Below are 27,893 nucleotides of genomic sequence, written 5' to 3' on the forward strand. Positions count from 1 at the left end.
TTCACATTTCATTTTTACAAATTCACACCACGCGCAGATTGAAGTTACAGCCACCCAGCAGCTATTTGGTGGGAAGCAGCAGGCAACAGTGCTGGGGTAGGGGGACAGTGGCCAAAGAGAAGAGTAGCCACCACCAGAAGAAATTCAAAGGGTTATTTAGAAATGATGCACAATTTTACAGCGAGTTATGAGAAGCACTAGATTCAGAAAATGAAGAAATGGAGAGAAAAGTAAACTGTATGGAAGAAACACAGACGGTTTGGTTTCTTTTGGAAGAAATAACAAATCCCCCAACAACACCCTGTCTTGCAAAGCTACTATAATTTCATCTAGTAAAAGAGAAATAAATTAAGTGCATTTTCATGTGGTGCTGGCTACCACCTCGGGTTTGGGGGTTCTTTTGAAAAAAAAGTTCCTGTCTTGTTTGGAAGGGATGGAAGGGAGAAACACTTACCTTTTTCTGCCTAATTTCCCTCCCTTTTTCCATTAATACATTCTTCTATAAGCTGTGACAACTCTTCAACCAGCCCAGGACATTAATCTGCCACTTGGTTTTTAAAAACGAATTGCAATCCCTTTCAGCCCGGCTTTCCTCTTCAGTCCTGAATTCCCAACTGCAGTTTAACTACAAGCCCTCCCCCCCCACCCCCCACCCCACCCCGCCTGCTGTTTACACTTCATTTGCCAGTTTTAGTTTCGGTAGCAAGCACCGTGAAGATAAATATATTGCTCTCCTGCTCCTTGGCAGGGCGTTGAACAGGCGGGCGTTGAACACCGCAGGATCACGCCCGGGCTGCCATTGTACTTCTGCCGCTCCTCCACCCAGGCTCGTCACAAATCCCAGGGGAATTAACTGTCTCAGGCTTACAAAACAGCATTTATGCCCCGGCCCCCAAAACATATAAGACCTTAACTCAGCAGCTACTATTTAAACTGTTGGAGGGCACTTACTTACCTCGCCAGTGTCACCTCCCACAGCACCCCCAGACCCGAGACAACGCACGCTTCCTCCTCCTCCCGCCCACAGAAAACCCCCTTTTCCCACACAGGATTTCAGTCAAACATCGCAGCCTTCTTTCTGCCTGCAGCTTTTGTGCTGATCCCCGGCAGACGTGAATAGCTCATATAAACTTCAAGCACAAAAGACTTTGTTTCCTAGGTAACTCCCCCTCCAACAGTTTGATGCATGCATGCAAAAAAACCCCAACCCTTGCACACACACATGGACACATGGACACACACACACACACACACACACACACACACACACACACAGAGAAGCTGCATTTGTTGCCGATTCCTCCCCTGGATGACAATGAAGTGCTGGACAAAGCAGGCGAAGTGACCCTGGCTGCCAGAGCTCCTCCTCTCCAAACAGTGGCATCACCAAATGGCCATAGAATAAATACCTGCTGGCATGCTGGCATTGCCTGGACAATTTCGTACCATTTAGAAAAAAAAAAAAAAAGAAGAAGAAAAGGGGCCGTTTGGCAAAAACATTGCAGGAGAATGAAATGCAATTGCTAGCGCTAGCGGGTCTGTCCCAGTTCAGGCCTTTTAAAGGAGGCGATAGGAAGAGGTGGCCTTGTGGCCACGAGCTCCTGAAACCCATCCAAGGTGAAGAATGAAAGAGGGGAAGAAAACAGAAGTTATTATTGTGTCTTACTGACATAAGAAAAACAGAAAAGGCTTTTAGCACAGTAAAGTTAGCAAGTGAAAAGCAAGCAAGAGGAAGGGTTAGGAGGATCTGGAAGGGAGAAGCGTGAGACAGGGCTGTTAATTGAGGATTGCTTGTTTTTCCAGTACCTTTCTACTCCAGGGGGTCATGTGGCAACACTCAACTGGGGAGGGCGAACGAGTGCTGTTAAACTATAAATGCGAAATGTAAAAAAAAAAAAAAAAATTAAAATTAAATTTAATTAAAAATAAAACCATACACAAAACGTTTCCAGTAAAAACACATCATTTTTGTCTGGATAAATCAGTATCAGAGGCAAAACAAACTGAGATTTTCACCTTGTTTCCTACTGATGGGTTTGTGTCCCAGGACGGACTACTTCTCTACAAAATGCAGCTCAAGAAACTGTGCCCACAGAGTGGTTTGAATGCCTGTGAAGTCTCTGCTGATTTTCCTTACTCAGACAAAACTGCAGTGAAATTGGTTCAACCCTCTTGTACAGACATGCCTAAATTGTCCCAATTGCATTGTATTGACTGGTATTGTACTGATTTGGTAACTCAAACTGTGTACTGCCTGAATGTATGTATCCAATTACATTATAACTAAACTATTTCATAACATAAGGGAAATTTTTTGCATGAGGTATTTAAGCAATGGACATACATAATGCTGGTCCTGAGGGTGATTTATCAAATACATTGCTTGCTAAGGTTTTCTGATGTTATCATTACATCTCTAAGGTTGTGTCGGAGTGACAACAGCCAATTGGCTTTTTGTCACTTTTAATAGTACTTGAAAGGACAAACAGCAATAGCCACAGTGACTTGGGTCTTGCTGAATCCCTGGCACCTCCCAAATCCTCTTCTAGCAGAAACACTGGTTTATTGCTATGCCTTGTTTGCAAAACCAAGGAGTGAAGTATTACTTCTTTTAAAATAGGAAATAAAACAAAAAAGGAGATAAACAAAACAGGTCTGTTGATCACACTGGAAAGCTCTAGCACACATTTCTCAGTGGAGGTCATTATCTCCCCCTGCAGTGGTTGGAAGATCCGCCAAATAATCCTATGAACATTTTTCCTCCCAATCATTATGAACACCGCTGTGATGGATGAACCACAAGCCCTCAGTTTGCAAGACTTCACATCATATGGTCTCTTCTCAAAAAAAAAAAAAAAAAAAAAAAAGCTGTGGGGAGTCTCAAAAAGCCTAATTCCCCATCTTTTCCTACTCTCTCCCTAGATAAGCAACACCTTCTGCTCCCCATCTTTTCCTACTCTCTCCCTAGATAAGCAACACCTTCTGCTTTGCCTTGGTCCCATGTGCAGGACTAAAACCACAGGAAGCCTCCAGATGAGCTGCCCGTGAGCCTTACTGGAGAACCAAGGCAGGAAATCAGAAGAGGACTGTTTGGAGTCAACATTTCCAGTAAGTTAGTTTCTACTGAGGTCAGTGCAAAACCAGTTCTCCCAAGCTGGTAAAGGTCCTTATCACAGGAGAAACACCTCTATTCTTGTAACAAAGGCTGTGGAGATGCTAAATACATCAACCAGTTCAGTCTACTGTTCAGATACCCAAGGATGATTTCACCCTTGGTCCTTGGGCTGAGTTTCCAGTCACCTGCTCTGAGCAGATTGACTGCAGTTATCAAAATCAGGATATGAACCAAAATTCTGCTTCCTCATGGAAGGTACTGGGCAGATCTCTGGGGAGGGTTGGGACATGACGAGACAAATGCTGCTGACAAGTTCAGGATATGAAAATCTTTGCAATGTCCCACAGAGTCCTATCATGGTCCTAGTCAGCGCACAAGGAGAAGAGGACGGGAGGGACCTCCCAGCCCCAGCTCCCAGCACAGCTACGTGCACAAGCCACTAAGGGGCAAACCTCCCCAGGAGGAACAGCAGGACCTCGACTTTAGCCTAGGAGAGAGTAGTGTGGGCTACAGACAACACAAGCAAGGTCTGGCTACCCATCGGTCTGTCCTGTTGGCGTAGGGCTTTCCTACCTCCCCCGTGCGCTGCCCTGCCTGATGCCTCTGAGAAAACACCTCTCTGGTTACGTGCACCCACAGACATCATTTGATGTGCTGAAGTCTCAGGTCCCTGTTTAAGCATGGCAGGACAAATTTTCTAGGTTCCTACCAGGAAGAGGTAGTACAGAAACGGTGACCAGCAACATTTCAGCTCCTGCTGCCACATCAGCGCTCCTTTAGAAAGATGGTGCCACTGCCACCTCACCAAGGAGTCCCAAGGTCACCTACTGCCTGCTCCTGCATGGTGCCCGCTGCCGGGCAGCCGAGGCACGCTGGGATATAGCAGCAGCCTCAGCGTTTTGACATCTCCATGCTGGGGAAGGGAGAGAGCTGCTGCTCTTCCAGCGTTCTCATTCACTCAGAAAACCAGAATATCTCTAAATGTCCTGAGTAAACACGTAATTAAGCAAGAAATTATTATTATATACCCAAGGCTGTTCTGGTCTGATGGGCAAATCTGCAGTTAGGCAGTTTTCAAAGTTAATTTCTTTTGTGTGGGTGTGCTTGGCAAACAGCAACAGCGATAATCAATCTGTTAAATACAAAGCCAGAATACTTTAAATAGGAATTTTTCTTTATTGGGCTAAGTTTGCTTTGAAACTAAACTGGTGCGTAATTGCCTGAATAGGGATTTATTCTGACATATGTGCACATCTTTATTTGCTGAGCTACCCCATCAACTTCACTTGCAGAGGTGCCACTGTGCTCACGAAACCGCTCTGCAGTACAAATCTTGGTTGCATATGTGCGTGAACTGATGTCTCAGTGCCCCACATGTCTTCAATGTGGAAGTCTCTGGTTTCTGTGCACTACAACAGAAAAGTCAGATGCCCAAGTCTGAACTAGTCAGCAAGGGTTCCCCTACAGAGAAACAGCGTTGCCACAGAGCAATTCAGCTCACCTTCCTTCAGCAGCTAACTTGGGGTGAGATGAACCATCCCTGAACACTCTCCCCAGCCTGATTTTAGGAAGAGCCTAGTGTCACTTGCAAGTACCTAAGTCAGGACATACGATTCACCCTTTCAATGAACGAAAATCTTAAACCTCATCAGCGCAGTGATAAAGAAGCAATATAGCAGTCAACAAACTTGCCAGCCTGGCAATTTATGGGCCTGCCCTATTTATTGTCCCAGAGCTGGGATCCAGAGGAGGAAATGAATGGCCCAATAACAGGATAAAAATGCCACTTCAGCCCCTCTTCTGTTTTCCATCACCCAAAGCTTTGAGATGCCACTGTTGTTCAGGCTCTTAACGATACAAGAGAAAACTAGTGCAAGAAGCATCATTTGCATTAAATCATGTATGTAGCCTGCCTTACCTATAGTGATAGCATTACAGGAGATACCGGGATTTCAAAGTTAGTGCACAGGGCGTATTGAACACAGTGCAAAGGCGAGAGGGAAAACATAAACCCAAGAATAAAGAACTAATTTTTCTTCATGTAATTAGAGATGTCTTGAGAATACTAAAGCCTCATCAAGAGCATTTTTTTAAAATGCTCTTTATCCTCAAAATATTTCTCAAATTTAGGCACGGCTGAGTTGATTCCTTCCCCCTCATTTGTGTTTGACCACGTAGGCAAGGTGTTACCTTGCTATGTCTCGGAAATCTTGGTGTCTGCATCACAACCCCCAGCAGCACAGGGCTGGTGCTGGCAGTGCCGACACAGCCTTGGTGAGGGCAGGAGGCAGCTAGCAGCACAGCGCTATTCTCCAGAGGATTAATTTTGACTCCTGCCACCTAAAAGTTGCAGCTTATAAAAAGCGTAAGGGATCGATATTGTTTCAGACTTCAGGCTTCTATAGCACCAGGTGGGGGAAATTTCCTTCCCAGGATGACCTTATGAATAACATGAGTGATTCATCCAAACAGAGCATCAGCACGTAACTTCAGCATCCGTAAGCTTCATGCATGGTCCATTTCCAGCAGCTAACAGAACATACACAAGGATTCTTTCACTCTACATGAACAGAAAAATAACATGTACTTATTAACAGTGTATCCTGACTTCTTGTTTGGAAGCAATCATTCATGTACTGGAAAGGTAACATGTAGAGTTAAATGTGAGCTAGTGTTTAATCCCGTGTTCACATGAGTCGAGTACTGACTCCTTCTGCAGCCCTAGGTGAACTGTCCCTTTCTCTGCCCTGTAAAACGGAGAGCCTGCTGCTTCATTAACTCACAGGAGTTAGGGAAAATGGTATTGATTTACATGCTGGAAAAATTAAAGGTCTGGTAAAAGGAAAAAAAATACTAATAAAAGGTTAGCAGATTTCCAGTCTTTTCAGAGCACAGTTGACTACTTAATTAGAAATTAACATTTGTACCTATACAGCAGCTTTCTTACACTGTCAACTGACACTAAAGAGAAAATAACAGGAATATTTCTGACCATGTTATTTCTGCGGCAAAACACAACCCTGCTCACCTACCTGCTCCCAACATTTGTATTTCCATATGTTTCATTCTCTTCAAGTTTTTGTTTCATCTGCTTGTGGGAGTTTTCTTTTCTTTTGGAGAATCACAGATGTGATCTTTTAAAGTACTGACAATCCTTTAACAATTAATGTACTGTTCCAATGTTTTGACAAGGTAAAGGCAAAAATAAGATGTGTTTTCTGACAGAAGTCATACCACACATGGCATTCCAGCAGATGAAGGTACAAAATAATCATCCCACAATACAGGGTAGTAGGTATTAGGCTCATTGCACAGATAGTGCTATACATGCTGACGAATAATGCCAGGTAGGTTTCATTTCTAACAGCTACAGGCAGGATTTGCACACAGAAGGTACATAACCCAACTTGTGCCTGGTCCTTCATTCAGTTATTTTTTACTGAGGCTTTGTTTGCCTTCAGAAAAAAACTGTGTGAATGTTAGTACATTCGGTCGTGCTTCCCTTTGCTGGACAAAACAACCCAGAGCAGACCATAGGGAATATTTTTGAAATGGCAGGGAGCTGGAATAAAATTATAAAATTACCTAATGCATTATTTTCCCTTCACATTTGCTCTAGCTGAGGTCTCGGGGAGAAGCAAAACCTGGCTGGAAAACAATCTGCTGCTTCTTGTCCCTTAAATTTCTCCTTAAATAATAATTAAGTGCAACTTATTATACTTTGTGCGGTTGTGAGTGTGAATTTCCAAATACTGAGTTCCTTGCTCAATCTCCCTTGTTTTATTATAATGGCTGTCCACCAGGAGGTTGAGAAAGCGTGGTCCCATGACATTCTGAACTTGAACACTGAGATTTCAGAGCCTGGCTGGCTGGACTTGGGGAAACCGAAGAAAGAAAAAATGCAGAGAAAATGAAAGAGAAGGCTGAAATGCAGTTGGAATGACACAGCATCTTCACACTCAGAGACTGGCCTCAGCAGTGCTACAGGCAGGGTTGTCATGGGAACATGTGTAAGGAATATTTCTGTCATTTCAGCAAGTCCATAACTTCCTCATACTCTCCTTGGATTATTTTTGTTTTGGTTTGTTTTGGTTTTTTTCTTTGTTGGCAAAAATGCCTGAATGAATGATACTTATAAATGTGTTTGGTTGTACAGTTCTTCTGTGTAAAGAGAGACTAAGTATGCTAGAGTTTTTCAGTTTTAAAAATGAATGACTAGGATGGATAGGAAAGTAAAATCATGTCTGCAAAATCAGGAGGGGCACGGAGAAAGGGAATGAGGAAGCAATCCTTACTGTTTCTCACAGTCCAAGAACTAGAAGGGATGCAATGAATTATGAGGCATCAGGTTTGAAAAAACCAAAAGATACTTTTTGATACATATTGTTAAAGTCATTGCCACAGGAAGCTGTTGAGGCCAAAGGTGTAAATTTGCTAAAAAATCATCAAACAAGTCTTAAAATCAACACAGAGAGGTTCCTTGGTGGCTGTTATTCTGTGTTTGATCTCTGGCTCAGGAGGTCTGTAACCAATTTCTGTATGAAACTGGAAGGATAAATCATGGGACAATAAATGGCATAAACTGTGCCCTGTTTTTACATTCTTTCCTGAGGGTTCCCCTTCTGGCCTCTGGGCTATGTGGACATTTCATCAGACAAATCAGGGCAGTTTCTGTGACAAGAGTAGACTATAAAGCTAATGCCAAACTTCTCTTGCCCGGGACACAAAAGATGCTACATAATTTCTAGTTCTCTACTTCTTGAACTTGACAAAATGATCTTGTGATGGAACAGTCCAAAACATCCCTCCAGACTCATTTACACTGGCATTAGTCGCTTTGGACTTGAATTCATTTGGTCTTTCTTGGAATTTGTGGGACTTCAGCATCTTCCTCCCTGTAAAGTCAGGCTTAAAAGTAAATCTTCATCTGTTGTGGCTGATTTTCTCTAGGTTTACTACACAATATACAAGATCTTTGGAAAAGCTGATAGCCACTTAATTGGTAGCAATAAAAACAGAAGGCAAAAGTTACAAATGTGGAAGTCTCAGCTGGTCTCAGACATAGATGACCTGTTTTTCAGTAGCTTTCGGTAGTGACAGTTCTCACAGGTCTCACAGTGGTAATTCGAACATTTTTCAAAATCAAAGCACTTATTTCAGTACCTTAATGCATACATTTAACTTAGACGGTCAGTTTGGAAAAGTCAGATCCTGTAACTCTTAAAAACGTCCCATCTTCCCATTGATCCCTTTCCTAAATTAAAAGAAACAATCCCTTTCCTAATTCATAAGAAACATAGAAAGGGGCTTTTATTGTTGTTTAGCGTCGCTTTCATGAGCACCTTTCCAATGCATCAGAAAAGTGGAATACGCCATAGCCTGCTGTGCCATGAATAAAAATTCTTGTGGGGTTCAACATCTTTAGTTCACTGGAGAATAGATGATACAATCGACTGGAATCAGACTGAAATCAAACATTAATGACAGTCCCTGAAGCAGACAGGCATCTGCAGATGTCAAAAAGCTTATGCCAAAAAGGGCAAGCTAACCAGTAACAGCATTCTCAACTTTCTCTTGTAATAATATCATTAAGTCATGAAGGCTGGCACAATATCAATTAGCTATTCATTGTTGCAGTGTCTTGTAAAAATCTCTGATTAACCTTCTGCCAGACAGAGCGTTCATGTGCAGCTTCATCTCGCTTTGTTCTCTCTAATTTTCAGGGTTGCCCCACAAACAAGGAGTTCTCTCAGAAATGGGTCAAGGCACTTTGAAGTACTCTGGCCTCAGCGTATTTGCAATTACCAAAGCACAGCATTGCCAGATGCCTTGAAATTGATAGGACGACAGCCTCCAAGCAGCTCTTGTCTGCTCCTCCTTAGGGAATACTGAACCTGGTCAGCTTCCAAAAAAAATCCAGTATGGGTGGGCACAGAGTTTAATATTTTCCCTCTTGAAAAGAAAAAGGTGGACTTGCTGATAAAGCCAAGACATCTGGATTCAGCATGACTTGATTTTGTTAATACAGGACTCAGAGGGTTGCTCATCATTTATTTTGTGTTCCACAGATGGAAGTAATGTCTAAAATGCACTGGTTGTTTTCCAAACACAGTAAAGATTCAGGCCTTTCGCCACTGAGTGTGCAATTTCAAGACATGCCTTGTTCCCCATCTGATACTGAGAGCTTGATGTTCAACATATTGCTCAAACTATTAGCTGTAACTAGTTCTGATCCATAACATGGGGTCACCTCTCCTTTACCTTTCAATGACCCTACAACAGCACTAACTTTGATGATGACTTATAAAGGAGAAACAGGTAAGCCTGCTTCTTTCTGTCTTCAACAATTTTCTATGCTGTCCTGTAACACCGGGATGCCTTCCTTCAGTTGAATCATAACTAAGGCCTGCAGGTTTAACTAGTTCAAAGCCTTCAGTGATGGTGATGCTTTCCTCAAAATTATCCAGACAAGCAGCCAAAAAGCCAGAATAGTCAAACTAATCAAAACCTTATCGTGCACTTCATGCTTCCAAATGAGAAACAACTCTTTCTATGGACTGGCTAGCTGATGTTTTGTTCTGTGGACAGGTGCTTTACGCTGTGATTCCTTTACCATTATACTATTTCCATACGGTTAATATAATGGATTAAGATGAATGTGCTTGGTTTTTTAAGTTAAGTAAGTGACGATTCAGTAGCTACACACTTACAACATCTGTAGTGTAGCATCTCTGTAGATGCCAATGTCCCTGTACCTGCAGATGCAGGAGAGATCTATCCTTGCACTGAGGGCTGGAATTAGACATGCATCACTTAAAAGTCAAATCCACATCTGACCTGTGAAGTTTAAACTGGTTTGAGGAATGCAATGGCTCTTAGCACAGGGCAGAATGTAGCTACTATGGTACTTGCATGGGTCAAACACCCAGAGCCACAGAGGTGCTGAAACCAGTAGAAAATATAGACCCAGTTGGGGTTAAACTTGTGGATCTGGTGCATTTCCTTTAACGATGATAAATACCTTACTGTCAACACTAATTTGATTTCAAATTAGTGCAGCAGTGGCAAGTCAGCACAGACATACAGTTCCAGATCTTCAGCTGGAATTCCTGCCTGGCTGGGTACAAGGACATGTGTGAGACACGAAGCACCTGAAAAAACTGCATGGAGGTGGACACTGCAGAAGAGGACCATTGCCCATACATACGTGGAAAGTGTAGTTCCTTGTAGCTGGAGAAGTGCTGCTGAGCCTATCTGCACACACATAAGCCCCAAGCCAGCACTCAGAGGCCTTGAGTTCTTGGCTCCTGGCAATGCTAATACCAGGGCTGAAATTACAGCGCTTTCTGAAATTACAGGAGGGTCCTAAAGCAGGAGCGGAGAATGTGAAGGACTGCGGAGGAGTGTGTGAATGAGTGTGGATGTGTGCTGCCCACAGGTTAAAAATAAGAGGTTTCTTAATGGAAATGTCAACCCCGGGGCTGGCTGCTGGAAGCTGCAACCTAAGCTACGCTGCTGACAGTCTTTACGGTCAGCTGTGTTGTACCTGGCGGTGGAGGGGGATGCAACACTGGCGAAGCATTGCTGCATTTAGTTCCCACAGTGCTAATAACGTGTTCATGTGTGATAGCTGTAGTGAAAGACTTACTGGTAGCAAGTGCCAGTCCTTTATCGCTTGCCTCTTTTGACTGCAGATTGCAGGGAAGGGAGGAAAGGGGGGAGCCACCACAGTGATGGGGCCTTGGGCTTTTTGCTCTCTGTTATCACCTCGGCTTCGATGTTCTGTTTTGGATGAGAAAGAAGACACGAGTCTTTCAGAGTGTTAAAAACATATCAGTATCTCTATTAACAACACAACACAGACACAAACAGGACTCCAAAAGTCAAGGTCCTCCTCTTCCCCACTGACAGGTACCTACGATCCCTGTTGCAACTGAAGAGGACAAGCACTTACTAGACATCCCAGCCCCTGGAAGAGCAATGTTCATAGAACACACCCCAGTGTGTGCACTGAAGCTGAATTCTTCCCAAATGGGATTTCTACCCTTTATCCCAAGTGACAAAGGAGCTGCCTTCTAGGTGCTTGGGACCTAAGGCCTGATTCCCAACGGGAACCTGCAGCTCCTGTGGCCTTGAGATGTCGAGATGCATAACACCTGCACTCTACCCATATAAAATATACCCCTCTGAGGGGAAAGAAGGAAACACAGCCCCAGGTAGCATTTCCCTCCCTGGCTTCATGGCAGTACCAGGTCCTGAGCACCAGCTAGACATTTTGAAGGTTGTTGCAGTGGCAGCTCTGTGTCTCAGCATGGAGGAGATCATCTGAAACAGTCAAGATCTCTCCATCCCAGGCCCATAGGAGTCTTCCTTCACCACAGGCTCACAATATTCAGTACTCTTCCAGCATCAGTCCCAAGCCTCTGAAACCTTCCAAGTGAATGAGAGAATGCTCATGGACTTCCCGTCTCTAATTTTGGGTGGCTTTCAGATAACTACTGTTCGCGTGGAGTGCTGCTGGAAGGTGATGATGGATTCACCTAATGCACACGTCTACATTTCAGCCAACAATATCTGCTGCTAGCATAGCTGTTTTCTGATCTAATGTTTAGTTTTAATTACTCCTGGTTAAACAGATAAAGAGATAGTGAAATTCTGATAGAAGAAAGAGTTGAGACACAGCAAACATGCTTAGAGTAAATTTCAGATTATAATTTCATTCCAGTATATGCAGTTATTTGGAAAATAAAATGAAGCAGCACATGAAAAGCTGCCTGCTGAACCTGCACAGCTGCCATTAAACACAGAGGATAGGAAATTGCCAAACCTGAGATTTAAAACTTTAAAATGATGAGGCATTTGCTGTCAGGATTTCTCCTGCCCACAAGATGGCAGGCAGAGATCAGCCTGGTCCTGGGACAATTGCAAAGCAGAGCTGCCAAGAGCAGAAAAGCCAGCTTCTGCTCTACTCCAACACTACTGTGATTGCAATTTAGCTGTATCATTCTTTGCAGTGCTGTGAAGACATACTGCACCCACAGTGTGCTCCTGAACTAAAATCTGCAGAGGGTCAAATGCAGTAATTAATTGCAACATCTTATCCAGCTAACAGATGCTCTGCAGATCCGTGTAATTGATTATTATTATAACTTGATAACAATAATAAATGAGCAAGGTAATGATAGCTGTTGGTGCAAAACACTTCCAACACAGGAGGCTGCTGCTGAACATTTTAAGGGTGACCTGCACGGATTTTCTCCTTCATTACGGCACAGAAGACAGACAAGCTTGTTTGGCTACTTCTCCTTGCCTCCTGGTAAGAATTTTCCCTTGGTTAGGTTCCCAGTAAAAACTGACCTTTGCCCATCTTTTGCCTTCCCTGTAGTGTGGTCTGGTAGGACCATCCAGACATTTGCACCTAGTAAATTCCCTTTATGGCAGGGATCCAGGAGCCTGGTTATGATCTTGATTGCTCCTGCTTCCTCCCTGTGTTGCATGATTCAGTTTTGAGACTACAGGTCATCAGCTTGTTAGGTGATGTCAGGAGGTGTTTGTTCCCTGGCCTGAGGAGGGGACACCTGCCTGACCATTCCAAACTGTCTGGGGCATCACCTGGCTTTCAGCTGCCACCCTTGAAGGATGCAGATCTTCTCTAGCATCATGCTTGGAAACCCTGAGCAGATATTTCAGTTTCTGTAGAGACTCTGTAATACCACTGGGCTCCACTTTCAGTCCTTGAGAAGTTAAATCTTATTTGTCCTGGAGCTGAGGCATTGATTAACGTGTTCAGTGGAGGAAGACAAGATGGACTTGCTGAAAAACTCAGTGCCTCCATCCTTTTGGGGTTAGTGCACAGATTTGCTCATGCAATTCAGACGTATCTACTTTAATAGAAAAACATATAAACAAAGAATGTAACATGGAAAAGTAAAAAGGCCTTTTCAGCCCTAGTCTAGTAATCATAAACAAGCCGAAAAGGGCACAATCTACTGCTAGAATTATATCTTAAACTTTATTTCTTAGCCTGAGTACTTAAGTCCCAGTGGAAGACCAGTGCCCACAGCCCTGTGCCTGTGCCTAAGCACCCTGCTGTTGCCTGGAGGGGACCATGGAGAGGTGTCACCTGTGTGGAGGCAGAGCTGGAGCTGGAGAGTGTGCAAGCACCTACCTCTGTGCAAGGCTCGCAGGTGCTGCTTGGCGTGGTGGTGCAGCTCCTCCACGCAAGGTGGTCTGGTGGAGGGGAGGAAGATGTTTCTTTGCTGATGCCAAGGTGCTCGGTAATAGACACTCAGTTTGCTCTCTGCATCCAGGTTGGAGACAGCTGTAGGATAAAACCACAGTGCAAGGTAAGACTCCTAGCCTCTCTTACATCAATGTAGCTGAAAAGCAAAGGCTCTCGCTTGTAACAGCATTGCTAAGAACAAGCACTAGGGATGTTACAGCACCTCTCCTCCCACCAAATAACAGCAACCATTATCTTCTTTGTGACTCCATACCGCATTATACCACATAGCATTTAGACAATGCCCTTTTGCCAGATTGCAAATGCCTCTATGTAGGCAATCAAGTGCAATGATATTATATAAGTGTTAAATACATGGACTAAAGGGATAGTAATTTTATAGAAAGCAAAATGAAAATGAAAGAAGCTACACAACGTTCCCACAGTGACATTTCGAGTAAGGGCAGAGGGAGGAATGGGTCTTCCATTTACCCATTCTGCTGCCAGTATGCTCTGTCACTACATCATGTTACGCGCGACTGGCTTCTGATACAGGTTGCTGGCTTGTTGCCTTCCAGCATGTAACGACTGAGATTAACTGCCCGCCCTGCTGAGTGACTAACTGTCACCTATCAAAAGAGGTTCCCTTAACAGACAGGGACTTCTGAGGGACAGGAACACTTCAGTTCCTCTACTGAGAAATCCCAGAAGTCTGCCTCTGAAAGTTACATGAACCAAGTCCACTAAAGGTTTGAGAGAATTTCTCCGGAGTGCTGGGACTCGGGAGAGGCGTACCCAGCCTCAGCATACACAGCAGCTGGCTTTCCAAGGGCCAAAGCAGGAGAGGGGGGCTATGGGGGATGCCAGGGCTCTGCCCTGGCCAGCTGCACAGAGCAGGCTTGTCCCATGGGTGCTCAGCACCCCGTGTAACACAGCAGAGCACGTGGCACATGCTCAGCTGTAGCACTGGGCTTGCTCCTTCTTCCACAGGCATCGATACAGTCTCTCCAGTCGTCTCCTCTTGTAACGCCAGGGAGCTGCTCCAGCTGTTTGCTTACAGGACAGAGCAGTGCGAGGCAGGCGTGCTCCCTCACACATGGGAGGAAGGGTGGTGGCGGTATGTCCCGGGGTCCCCTTCCCCGCAAGGAACCAAATGGCCACCGCGCCTCAGGTTGGTTCCCCCACTGACCTTTGGCTCCTGTCCTTTGCCCTCATCTCTGCCGGCCAGCGGGAGCCCCCAGGAGCTGCCACAAGCGGAGCAGAGGCAGCTTCCATCTCAGTGCAGTCCCACACAAGACTGATGGCCAGAGCCCTCTCCCACGGAGAATACCACCAGGGGTTTGTAACCCTGCCTTAGCGACTCGGCCTGTGTGCCAGCCCCCTTCTCCAGCTTCCATCTTGCCCACTGAGATTATGGGTATTTTGTGGCCAGGCCCTCCCCTGACATTGTTTTTACCACTCCAGGCGAGCCCAGCCCCCAGCCCTTGCTGGCAGGCTCTAGGGCTCTTGCTGCTTCCACGAGAGAAGGAGAAGGGATGCGCTGCCGAGGGGGAGGCCAAGCCAGAGGAAGGGGGTTGCGGCAGGACATTCGCTGCAGCATGCTGTCCCCAGCCAAGGAACTAGCACATTTCGGGGCTCTGATCTCCTTCCCGTGCTTTTGCACTCTCTGACCTGCAGAAGCAGTTGCCCTTTTTTGAGGGGGAATCAGTGCAGCATGTCAGAGAGCTGCTCTCTGGTGGAGATGCTTTGCTCTTTCTGGTTTTGTTGCTTTCTTTAATGGAAAACAACATTCACTCAGGCTGAAGGCACCCCTGTGCTTTTTATAGAGAAAGTAACTGGGAAAGTACAGTAGGAGAAGAAGAAGAAGGAGGGAGCAGATGCAAAAACAGAAACCTAGGAACTATACTGCCACATGTGGGATGCTGACAGACTTTATCAGTTTCTTTGATAAGAAAAAAAACCCAGTTCACAAAACTTTGTGGCTGTCATGATGGAAGTGGAGGTGTAAATATGGTGCTAGACCTGCTGAAGTTCAGGTTCTCAGAGCTTCAGCACCATCAAAGGGACCTGGAACTCTGTGTCCAGTAGGCAGCCTTGCTTTGCTTCTCAGTGGATTTTTGCAGGTGGGGGTTCACTCAGTTTACAGTACGTTTGCAGTGCTGCTCCGTGCAACTGCCCATGGTGTCAGTGCAAGGGACGGCACCAAGGTGAGAAAAAAATGATTGACAGTGGGAAGGCTTGTAGGATGAATGATGGCAACCTGTAGCTGTTTGTTCATCAAGAGGATTTACTAATTAAATTACTGACATTGTAATAACGAATGTTGCCAAATTGCAAGCAGAGCTTTTGATGGCCTGTCTGTCTGTCACCACTGCAGTAGGTAAATATTCCACTAGCATGAGCTAATTTTGTATTCCCTTTACCCCCTGAGGGTAAGGAAGCACTATGTTTCTTTTACAGACAAGGTACCGAGACACAAAGCAACTTGACCCGATCCTGTTCTGAGCTGCACTGCCTTCTTGGAAAGCTCATCTCAGGACAAAAATTTGTAAGTGATAGTAAGGATACCCCACCCATTCTTATCGCTGAGGATATGTGATATTCATGATCACAAATTGTACCCTGGAGGCTAATAAAACAGCAGGCACAAGCAGTTCCTTCCTACTCCCAGAAAAAAACTGTCTAGACTGAAGCTCTAGTAGTTGTCTGTGACAGATCTCAATAAGTGAGTGGAAAGTTTTACTTACTTATGAAATGTTCAGACATTTCATTAGACTAGAGTAGGTTTTGCTGCAAAATTTAACTTGTAGAAATCTCCCCTGGCTTTGGCAGCAGCGTTTTACAAATAAGAAGAGTAGGAGTTGCGTTAATATACTTTGTGTGAGACTTAAAAATGAAACCAAGCTAATAAAACTCTGCTACACGCTTGCTGTTGTAGACACACATTGCTGTTCACAGATAAAACGACATAACCTCTCAGCCATCCAACAAGTCTCCCTCAGCCAGCAAACCTGACAGAGCTGTGCATAGTGCTGTACCAGAAGAAAAACAGAGCAAAAATACGTTGCTGATCTTCAAATGATAGGGCACTAAGCTTACAGTACCCTGTGCCACCGCCTCAGCCATTGCCACATCCCTATCTTCTCACCTTTCCCTGAGGGAACTCTGCTTTGCTGTGCCAGGGAATATGCCCCACTGACACCAAGAAAGTAGAAATATTGCACAATATGCACTGAACTGAAGAGTCCTTTAAAATACTCAAAAGCTGGAGTGGATTTTCTAAGCAGTCCAGAATAGAAACTAAAAGAGCTGGCAAAAAAGCCACACGGGGATGAATGTTCTCAGCCTGCACTAGGGGAGAAGCTCAGGGGGAGGGAGAAGTGCCGGGTAGGGTAGAGGACAATACTGGCCCAAGGACAAGTAAGTATAAACCCGCCATGAATGCAATTAGGCTGGATGTTTGAAGAATGGCAGCCCAACCCCTGGGCAGCAAAGCTCTGGAAAAGCCTCCTGGAAAGGGAAAGAGAGAGAAAAAGCTAACTGGTAAGTGAGAGAGCCTGCACCCTTTCTGAAGGGGACCACCAGATGTGACTGCCTGCCAAAAGAGGGACCCACTTCCATTTCATTCCTTGCACATTGTCCTTTACACATATTCTTCCATGTCCTTTGCACATTGCCCATGCTACTGTAACGGCACCTCGCCTGGCCCTCGCTATTCTGGCGTGGGCCCCTGGGAGCTCAGCACCATTGCTGGGAGCTGAAGCCAGAGGATGCAACCGCAGAAGTGGAGCGTGAGCTTTCAGGACCACTGAATGTCTGATTTTCTGCACTGGGCTGAACCTTTTACCTCCACTAAAACAAAAAAGTCGACAATGTGGTGGGGTAATTCAGCAGTCAAAGTAGCCACTGGGCTGAGATGTGGAGGACCTGTGCAGTCAAAGCTTCGCCATAGGCTTCTGCTACGAGCCTGGGTTAAATTTTAATACCCCCCATGCCTTTGTTCTGTAAAAGGGGGATAAGGTATCTCTTTCAGCCAGCACTTCCCTTCGCTTGGTGTTTTACACTGCAGGCTGTTTTTACAATGCTGAGCCTGCGCGTGCCTGTAGCCCCTCAGCATCATCGTAATACGCATAATAAATAAAGCAATACAGAAACTGTAAAGCCACAGTCTTTAAATTATTAACAGCTGGGCACCACAGTGAACCAGAGAAAGATGTAGGAAATGCTGCATTTCAAGCATCAGATATAGATTGTTAATATATTTTTAGTGTGCGCTTTGATCAATTTAGAATATACAAGTGAATCATATAAACTATCATGTTCATTTCATTCTTGAGCTAAAGTAATTGTTTTTTTTGTCTTGTGGGATGACAAAATGACAAGAGACCATTTAAATGGATTCTCCATTACATTCAGTGGATCCATTAACTTTGGCTGGTTTCCTGACAACCGATGTCAAACAGACATACACTAATGGTTGTTCTCATGAGAAGATTTTTGAAGGTTTCCAAATAGCTGTTTTATCGAAGTTGATCATGTTTATCATTTATAAACCCTTCTCGTCTTTACATCCTCTCATTCACTCTCCCTCCCTCCTTTAGCAAAGCATAAAAAGGAAACTGCCGTAGCAGAGCTGGATGTGAATGCTTGAAGGTTGTGTGGCTTTAGTGCACTCAGGCGTGGTTGTTCTAATAATAACACCACAAAGGCCAAGCAAGAAAGATTTCTGCTCTATTTATTTGATAGATCCAGGGGTTTCCCCCCCGCCCTCCAACTCCATCTGCTTCTCCAGACACTTGCCTCCCCCCTCCCCAGCTCCTTCTGCTTCTCAACTTTCTCTTATTTCTTTCTGTATTATAGTTGCCATTAGGTGTCCAGAGGAAAAAAAAAGATAATTTCCTAGGTTTCCTGCTTCAAAGGCAAAATTTGGTGTGAGGTGTGAAAGAGTGTGCAGCCCGGCGGGGATCTGAGCTGCGAGAGAGGAAGGCGCCCACGTGCTAAGGGACAGAGCCCAGAGCTGTCACACCCTGAACCTGCACAAGCAAAGCTGAACCGGTAGCTGCTGAATTCTTAGTAAAGTCTGGATTCCAAAAGACAAAAACCACAATTAAAAAGGATCAGAGTAGTGAATAAGCTTATTCCAGAGCCCAATTACTCTTACGAGAGGCTCTAATGAGCCAAGCCCTTTGCAGGAGGCAGAGAGGCTGGGGGCCGTGCACCCAACGAAACCCCACCGTGCCGCAGGGGTGCGGAATGCTCTCGAGGGCTGCCATGGCCAGCAGCACCCTGCCAGGCTCTGCTTGGGAAGGCCTTCTCCTCCAGTGTTAAGGTGGGTGACCTGTCCTTTTAGAAAATGCCATTTTTCCTAGCCATTTTAGGTAACATCAGTGACTTTCTTCTTGTGTGATTTAACGTCATAATGATTCAGTGTCATAAGAAAGCTGTATCTTCTCTCAGCTTTGCATAAATAAGCCTATGCCAGCAGCAGCAGCAGAATTCAACTAGACCAAAGCCTTCCACACCTACTGCCCAGGTCAGCAGTGAGTTCCCACCTGCTAAGTTTGTGTGCAAAACATTGCAAGAATATTTATTCTGAGGAAGACCAGATTATCTCAAAGACTAGGCAGTCTGGCAACATATCCAACTTTATCACGCATTTTAGTGCATAAATGTTTAATTGAGGCAAGTGCTGAGTCTGATGTGAATTTTATTTATAGCCCTGAACGTCTCAAATGTATGCTTCCCCCAAGTACTCATGTCTCCACTGTAACACCCAGGGGGTTTAAACCTACAAGGCTGGTAAAAATCTACAGTCGCTTTTCTGCTGTCTGTCCCACATGCATCAGCAAGCTCAGTACCTTCAAAGCAGCTCCCTCCGCGGCTGCTGCTTCACAGTGATGGCAGGGAGGGTGCCAGGGCTTACCCAGCAGGCAGACAAGAGCCCAGAGCTCCTCAGAGGTGGAGCGATCGCTCTGTTTCCTACAGTTGTGCTTGCTCCCAACTGTGCATGTGCCCAGACATTCCCACAAGTCTTGACCTACTTGCCAATTGCAAACCCCACCAACTGGCACCACAAATAACTATTTGGATGAGCTACCTTCCTGTCCCATCTCTACTAAGGATTAAAAATGCCCATGCAAAGGCAGTGTGTTGGTGGGGGCTGCCGTTCCTTGCAAATAAGGCTACTGTCTCTTCAGCATTTTCATCATCACCCAGCTGAGCAACAGCAACTTCACCATAACTTCAGCAACTGTACCTGCAGCCATGGGCACGGGCATGCCCACAATCCCCCTCACACCTCTATATAAAAAGTACCAAGTGACTGGAGCCAGAAATTCAGACTCATGCTGGTGCCCCTGGAACCCCTGTTCACTCTGGCAGGGGCAGGATGCCATGCTCTTTCCCCACCAAGGGGAAGCAATAATTTCTGTTCGCATCAGTGCCAGAGCAACACCTGACAGGGATGGCTTTCTGTCCTGAAGCCCTTTTGCCAGGGGGAACATCTGATGATGGGAACGAGTGTGCTGGTTTTGGCTGGGGTAGAGTTAGTTTTCTTCACACTGGCTATTATGGGGCTGTGTTTTGAATTTGTGCTGAAAAAAGTGCTGGTAACACAGGGATGTTTAGTTCCTGCTGAGCAGTGCTCACACAGAGCCAAGGGTCTTTCTGCCCCTCACCCCACCGCACCAGCGAGCAGGCTGGGGGTGCACAGGGAGCTGGGAGGGGGCACAGCGGGGACAGCTGACCCCGACTGACCAAAGGGATATTCCGTACCGTATGGCATCATGCTCAGCATGTAAAGTTGGGGAAAGAAGAAGGAAGGAAGGGGGGCACATTCAGAGTGATGGTGTTTGTCTTCCCAAGTCACCGTTACGCGTGATGGAGCCTTGATTTCCTAGGGATGGCTGAACACCTGCCTGCCCATGGGAAGAGGTGAATTAATTCCTTGTTTTGTTTTGCTTGCACGCACAGCTTCTGCTTTACCTATTAAACTGTCTTTATCTCAGCCCATGAGTTTTCTCACTTTTACCCCTCCAGTTCTCTTCTCCATCCCACTGGGGGCGAGGGGGGGGGGGGGCGGGGGGAGGGGGGACTGACGGAGCAGCTGTGTGGGTTTAGTTGCCAGCTGGGGTTAAACCCTGACAACACGACAGGAGCTCTGGACCACCAGGAGCATGGTGGTGGCTGCTGAAGACCCTGCCTGCACTTCTCCATCTTCATATCCCCTGGGCAGCTTTGTGTGGCCCAGCTACCCCAGGAGATGTGACAGCCGAGGCAGGTCCCACCTAGACCTTGACAGAGCTTTCTAAGTGGGCTTCTCACATAAGACAAGAGATACTCAGCTCTCAGTGAAATAGAAAACTGCATGCCAAACCTCCTGTCTCCTTTTCCTTGCTGCTCTTGTGCATCTCTGGGATTTGTTCAGTGTCTGAATGGGATTCCCCAATCCTTGGTCACATCTTTTGTTCCTGCTCTCCTGGTGTACTCTGATGTTTGTGAAGGCACTGTTCAGTGCAGACATTTCCCTTTCAGCCTCGCAGTGCTCACTGTCACAGGGCCGTGGGTGACTGATGCCACATTTTGGGTAGTTTGCTCCTTGGTTACTTCTCTCTGGGTGCCCATGATGGAAAACATGGTTTGTAATGGCATTGCACATCATTATTTCTTATTATTGCTGTTATCAGAGAAGAAACCCAAATTATTTCTGAGGACTTTTTGTCCTGTGCAACCTGAGTCCAAGATGGATGTAAAGAGCAAAATCCAGTGGCACAGGCCCTGAGACATGGCTTGGGCAACCGGTCTGGACCTGAAGCCTGGATCACCACATTTGCCCTTCTACTGGCACTCACATGTACAAAGCAAAGCCAGCATGACTGCACCCACACGGGCTGCAGCTGCCCTCCAGAAAAACAGGAGGGGAGACATGACAAAACAAGTTAAGTCTTTAGCTACATGTGGGCAAAAACATGAGCATTATTATTCTGTTCTGTGCTCATGGATGGATAGTTTAGCAAATTTTTCAAACTCAAGCAAAAAGGCAGAAACCTCATTGACAGCAGAAACTGTTGAGAACGACCATGATCTTTTATGCCCTCTGTATTGTTTTATTTCTTGCCAATACAGTGAAACTTCTCACATTTCAATCATGGTTTCTTAGGGCATCCCTGTGACGTTTTTCTGCCTCCCATTATGCCACAAATGGAAATAACAGCTATTCAGGAGAAAAATGGACAAGTGGACAAAACCCCATCTGTATTTGGTGTTCAGTTATCTGGAAAGATTAAAATACTGGAAAGCATATGATTTAGATGTCACTTCCAAGTGCAGATCCTTGAATTTTGCATTTACCTGGTATTCAGTTGACTGGCACAACAACAGACATCATTCAAGAGGGCTGGAAGTGTGTGGTTCTTACACACATAAGAAGATTAGGCTGTTAAGCAATATGCACTTATGTGAAGAGTACCACATGCTAATCCCATTCTTGGCTTTGACACTTTCAATCACTGCTGGTGGTGTTTGAACATATTTTTAACTGCTTTTCCTAGCTCTGTCAAACGAGTTATGGTGGCTGGAATAAGGCTTGGTATTTCAAAGTATTTCAAAGCTGCCACTGCAGGACAGACAATAAACTCTCAGAAATACACAGTAGATTTATATGTTCATTCCTTTATTCCTGTGAAGTTTCTCTACCCAGTGATTTCTTTCTCTCCTTTTATTCCTGCTCTCTGGTCTGTGTTTTAAATGGCCTCCAAGAGTGGCTAGGAAAGAAACAGCTTTGTGCTCTCAGCTACGAAATAAAGGCAAATGCAGTCACAGACAGCAGGCTTCTGTTGGAGGGTTTCATCAATGAGTTGTCTATCTCGCCCATGAGAGGTGAATGGCATTTTTATTTTAGGTGCACGTGTCTACGTATTATAGATATCCATGAATATGTGCAATTGTGCGTATGCCCCCACTCCATCACACCCAGCTGGGCAGCAAAGAAACCCCCCCCCAGTGCACATCTCTTCTAATGCATGGTGACAGAAAGCACTGCAGAGATTGCAATATACTTATCTATTAATAAACATCTGAAATGTTCAATAATGTATGTGTAGCCATGGTGTTTCTATGGTCCTTGTTCAGTCAGAGATAGCAAGAAGCCCATCAGGGAAAGCAGGTTAGTAAGCAAAAAAGAAAATGACCAGTAAGATCAGGATTTATTCCCAGTGCAGACAAAGACATATGACTAGACAAAAGTTTTCTCAGTTGTGTATGTGTACGCATAAAATTAAACATTTAATCCAACTCTGCATCTTCAGAGACCACAACCCAGCTGGGAAGTGACTCATCCCCCAGCTAAGTGAGTGGAAGCGATACAAAAGGCAGCACTGGTGTTGCCTGCAGGGCAATGGTATAAGAGGCAGACAACACGTGAGCCCTGCCTGGCAAACTTAAGGTTGCCGTCAGGTCAACTATTCTGCAAGAATATTCATTTCATATTCCTTTCACTTTGCCATCATGCTCGGTGAGAAAACAAAAAGCTAACTTGACAGTAAAATGGTGAAGGCATAAACAGTGTTAAAGAAAAATCCCAAACTGAACTAGTTTAAGGTTACCAGACCTAATGGTAAGGATGGGCTGTTACAGCAGGGATGGTATGACATCACACACATGCACACACATATACGTGTTGTGTGTACACCCACTCCAGAACATGTAATTGAAATCAGTGTCTCAAGAGAGCCCTTCCAATCCTACATGTTTAATCAGTTGAAAGCACTTCTTCCAATCTGATGCACTTTTCAGTGCTTGTCAACACAGATTTCTTCCCATGTTGACCCTTCACATCACTCCCACTCTTGATACGCAGCAAGACAAAATCTCTTATCTCCTACACTGTAGTGTGCAGTCTCTATACAACACTTTGTAAGCACACTTTTAGAGATCATTTGCAATTCTCTCTCACTTCTCTGCTATATTTCTCCTGTACTGACTCAGCCCAAATCACTACTAAGCTTGCCCGAGTTGCTCGAGCAGGTCACCGTAACACTCTCCCTTTTATCACAGAGAAGTGTGTGGTTCACTGTGATGTTGCTCTCAGATCAGTCACCCTGATTTTGCATGCCAGCACTCAATAACAAAGCTTTACAAAATTCATTTACTACTCCACCAGCCTTGGTTAATGTTTACTTTCAGGATCTTGTGAAAAAGCCACCCCCACATTTCCCAGCCTATAGACATTTTTGTGATAGGTCAAACACTGTTTTGGCAGCAGTTTTAATGTATCTTGCCTATTCTCCTACTCAAAACATTTACTTCCCCCGCATATTTCAATCAGAACATTTGCACCTAAAGTGGTCATTTTCCAATAATAGCCTTTTGGGTCTATGCCGAGGATCCTCTTTTTCAAGAAGAGCAGAGGCTTGCACATTGAAGCACCTGTTTCCACATCAGCACCCACAATACAAACAATCTCCCCACATTTGTGAACATAGACACCATCTGTAAAACACCGGGAGCTTTGAAAAAGCACACTGGAAGACAACACTCAACACAGAATATGCTGTGCTTTCCATATTGGAAAATAAGATTCAAACGACTTATTGCAAATACAGAAAATAGATTTCTGTTTTCCTTGAAATCTTCATAAACGACAATCTTCCATCAAAGCTCTAAGAGTTAGTCTCCATCAGTCTCCATGCCTTCTCTCTTTGGCCCTCAGAAGTGGCATTTAGCATCAGTTACACCAGTGGTGCTGTGATACATGTACCTGTCTCTCGGACAGCAGACTGGGGGCACCAACTTATATTTTATGCAGGGCATCTGAAGGTCATCAGTGGGTGACAGCATTTTGTTTACTACCGACCTGCCCTTCATTCAAGATGATAGCCTGTAAGAACAAATGCCCTATATCCCCACTGCTTAATCTTGTTAGTCCCCGATGAGGCTCCCCTGCAGGTAATGACCAAGTCACTGACTTGGAAGGGCGACACATAAGCTATGGCAGAAAACTGCTATGAAATGTGGACAGCAAAACCAAACCAAAAGCACAGGTTACATTTTCTGTCTAGTATAAAAGTACTGGGGATGCTTTTCTGTGAACAACTTTCCTCACTGGCACTAGTCTGACCCTCTTGCCTTCAGCAAACTGCATGGGGAAGCCAGTATCTGAGGTCAGAAGCAGCTCCTGAGACTGAAGAGTTTACACAGAAAATGAACAAGCATGGCCCCTCTTCCCTTCCACTGGCATCACACGTAGGCTGAGAAATCAAACCCCCAAAAGTCAGGAACAACAAGCCATGTGTTAAGAGTAGAGATGGTGGCTCATGCTTCGCACTTCTTCCTCCCCAACAGTCTTTTTCAGCATGCTTGGCTAGATGCCCTGAACACCACTTAACTACAAGTTGAGGTAAGTAGCAACAGTTTTTTCCAATTATATTTAGTAAATACTATGCTACTATTGATACACGTGTTCCTTTGAATTACTCGCAGGCATCCAGGGAGAGACAGAAAATCAATCATCTCAGAGGGACTGAAGGCAGCCCTTTTCTTCCCCTGGAGAAATATTCTTGCTGCTCCTGCAGCTCCATCAGTCCTTTCCTGCAGAGGGACTGAGAGACCTGGCTGGCTCTACCTCAGGTCTTTAATTGCTCTTGAGGTCATCTGCCACAGGAAGGTGCCTGTCCGTAATGGTAAGGCAGCATGTTTCTTGGGGCAGGCAAAAAAAATCACACAATTCCACGAGGTTACTCCTGAGCTACCCTGATGGTGGCCCAGGGTTGTCTGAGCACAGGGGTACAGTTAAAGATACAACCAGTTCGCCATGTAGCTCCTCTGGGTCTTCCCCAAATTCAGTGAATATTCAAGTCTTCCATCACCAGCCCTCTCAGATGTTTGTTTTGGCCCTGGCCTCCCAAGGGATTTACTTCAAGCCCAGTTTCAGACAGCTGGCTGTGAAAGGGCTTGTGGAGCACCCAGCCCACGAAGGAGGGTCCTATTTCAACACTGTCCAGCAACACACCCTTCTCCAGTCCCACTTCTGATAAGACATTTGTGTAAAACATTCAAGCAAACGGGGCTGTAAGGGTTCAGTGAGCCACGCGGAGAAACCAGCTAGGAAGAAGTAACATGGCTAGCTGACTTGCTGAGTTTCACTTGTTGAACAATACTAAACACAGTCCTTTCTGGTTTGTAAGGGGAAGGAGACCGGCCTGAAAGTACAGATTTCCACCTCCTCCCCTTCCGTACTTTCTCAGATTAATTGATTTGGATGAAGAAACCTGCTTAGGGATGGATTCTTCTCAGCCTTGCCAGTGCCCTCCATCCTGCCCTGCGCTGCCCAGGATGTGTCCCAGCACCACTCCAGCTCCTGCCCGAGTATTGTAGCCTCTCCTCTCCAGGCTTTTGGGGCTTGAAATTAGCCCTTAATCCGTAAAGCACAGACATACTATGATATACAGAATGGACTGTATTACTTACGGTACTTTCTGTACACATGTATACAAAGCCACTGAGATATACCAGATTACGTTTTAAAAGGAACCCATCCAGAGAACATTTGGAAACTCTCATTGTCAATGATACTGTATACCTAGACTGCAGGATGAATAACTTCTGTCAAGATAAGTTATTTTCCCACTGTTATTATTATTTGAATAACATGCTTCCAGCTTGCTCACCTTAGGCACTAATATCTTTTCTGCAGAGTTGCACTGGGTTTTTTTCTACTGTATTTCAGGTCCTTGCTTACCTAAAATGATCCAGAAGCCTCAAATGGTAAATTCTTGAAAATTTAACTGAGAGGTGAGGATTATTAGCTGTATCGCCTTGCACATCCCTGCAGAGGAGGCAAACCTGTTACCACGCCAGCTAGGGAGCCCCTACAGCTCATGCTAACCCCCACTTCGAACTGAGAATTCATGGCCAATGGCAACTAGCACACAAAATGCAGCATGAAAACATCCAAGCTAAAATAAATTTTAAAACATTTACGTCTTGTAAAGTGTCATAAGGTGTTAATAAAGATCATAACATAGACTATCCTTTATTGTTATGGCTAGTATGGTTTTATAAGCCCAAACCATATGCTATTGTTTGTACACACATTTATATTATTAAGCCACATACTTTTGCAGGAAACTTAATTGAGTTCTGATGGGATTTCTGAAAAGCCACAACTGCTGAAGAGCTACAGGGTTTGTCAGATGCTGCAGGGGTGTGGACCACTCTCTGGCAAGAGCTGTCATCCAGAACATAACAGCAAACACCGAATTCTTGCACATTTGTAACGTATCTGTCTTTGTGTGCACGTTGGACTGAGTACAAGGTAGTTTTCAACACGCTGGCTTTAGCACAGCAAATACACGGAGGGGCAAACAAGTGCTTGCTTAATGTGCCTATAAAATGATTACCTTTTAAGTGTAAGCAGACATTTTACTAGGACTGTGTACCGAGTACTGTACGTGAAGAAGAAACCCAGAAGACACAGCGAAATGGCTATGTTTCGCTGCATTCAGTCAAAACCAGAGCAGATATGTCAGGTGTCAATACCTACTGGTAACTGTCAGAAATACCAGCACAGAATGACACTGGCTGCAGCACTGGACAGGAGGCCTTCAAACTCTCGATTGTAAGCAGTGATGAAAATGAAATAAAAATAAATCGCAAGAAATAAGCTGCAGGAAGAAAATCCACAGGAAAAGCAATTAAACCAGAAAATAATTTCAGGAAAGAAAAAAGGAAAGAAGGAGAAGGGGGAGAAGGGAATTGTCATTAAATCATCATACAGAAAGTGTAAGTAAAAAATGGGGCCATCGAGTAGCAAACAGTGTCTGACCTTAGCGTATCGCATATCGAGTGGAATGGTGAATCAGGGAAGAGAGCGCTCCTGGGACGCTTGGATTTGTTCATGAGGAGCAAAGCTGACAACATTTCCAAGCATGAAGAAGCAGACAATGGAAAGTAATCACAAAAGTAACTTTCCCCAGGGGAGATTTGTCTCCCTGGAGAATTTCTGTAGCTAACAGATAGGCTCCTTGCTAATCTTGAGTGCAAATGAGCCTCGGGGAGCTCTGAGTAGTCCTCTAGCAGAGCTGTCCCCTCTGTTCACCATGGAAGGACCATGAGAAGATGGACTGTGCTGAGCTGGCATGTCCCAGCACCACCAGGCACCAGGAGGGAAGATGCTGCCTTTACAGGGGAGCAGGATTGCCTACTCAGAAACAAATGTGAGTCTGCGAAGCTATGGATGGGTTCCCACATTTACTCGTTGAATATACTTAATGGCAAAGTAAAAATCAAATTTGTGTTACAGCTAATCAAGCTAGTAAGGCGTAAGGTGACTTTTAACTCAAAGGTGATGCATTGCCTGAGAAACTGAACAAACACGTTCATTTTTATGAAGAGGGGGCTAAACACACTCAGAAACGTGACACAATAAGCCAGACCAGGTGTCAACTTTTGCTGTCCTTGTTCCGTCCTTTCTGAGTCATGGCTCTGCCTGACTTTGCTGGACCCTTCTGCTACTCTGGGACATCAGGTCTGGCCCTAATTACCTCCCTCCCACTTTAC

General features: G+C 45.0%; 1 protein-coding gene across 5 annotated transcripts in view; it reads right to left on the reverse strand.

Annotated features, from left to right (window-relative positions):
• Positions 1-27,893, reverse strand: part of NHS (NHS actin remodeling regulator) — a 271,085-nt gene that overhangs the window by 13,849 nt on the left and 229,343 nt on the right. For 2 of the 5 annotated variants that reach the window (XM_080377114.1, XM_080377112.1), the window contains exons 2-4: positions 13,284-13,436; positions 10,764-10,897; positions 1,807-1,869 (exon numbers count right to left, since the gene is read on the reverse strand). In XM_080377114.1, coding sequence (XP_080233240.1) covers positions 1,807-1,869; positions 10,764-10,897; positions 13,284-13,436 — 350 coding nt within the window. Of the gene's footprint in view, positions 1-454; positions 1,771-1,806; positions 2,934-2,979; positions 3,050-10,763; positions 10,898-13,283; positions 13,437-27,893 lie in introns of those variants that run through there. The other 3 variants (XM_080377113.1, XM_080377116.1, XM_080377115.1) reach the window with 3 other exon arrangements.

Source organism: Falco punctatus, assembly GCF_963210335.1.
Source record: "Falco punctatus genome assembly, chromosome: 2".
Lineage (NCBI taxonomy): Eukaryota > Metazoa > Chordata > Aves > Falconiformes > Falconidae > Falco > Falco punctatus.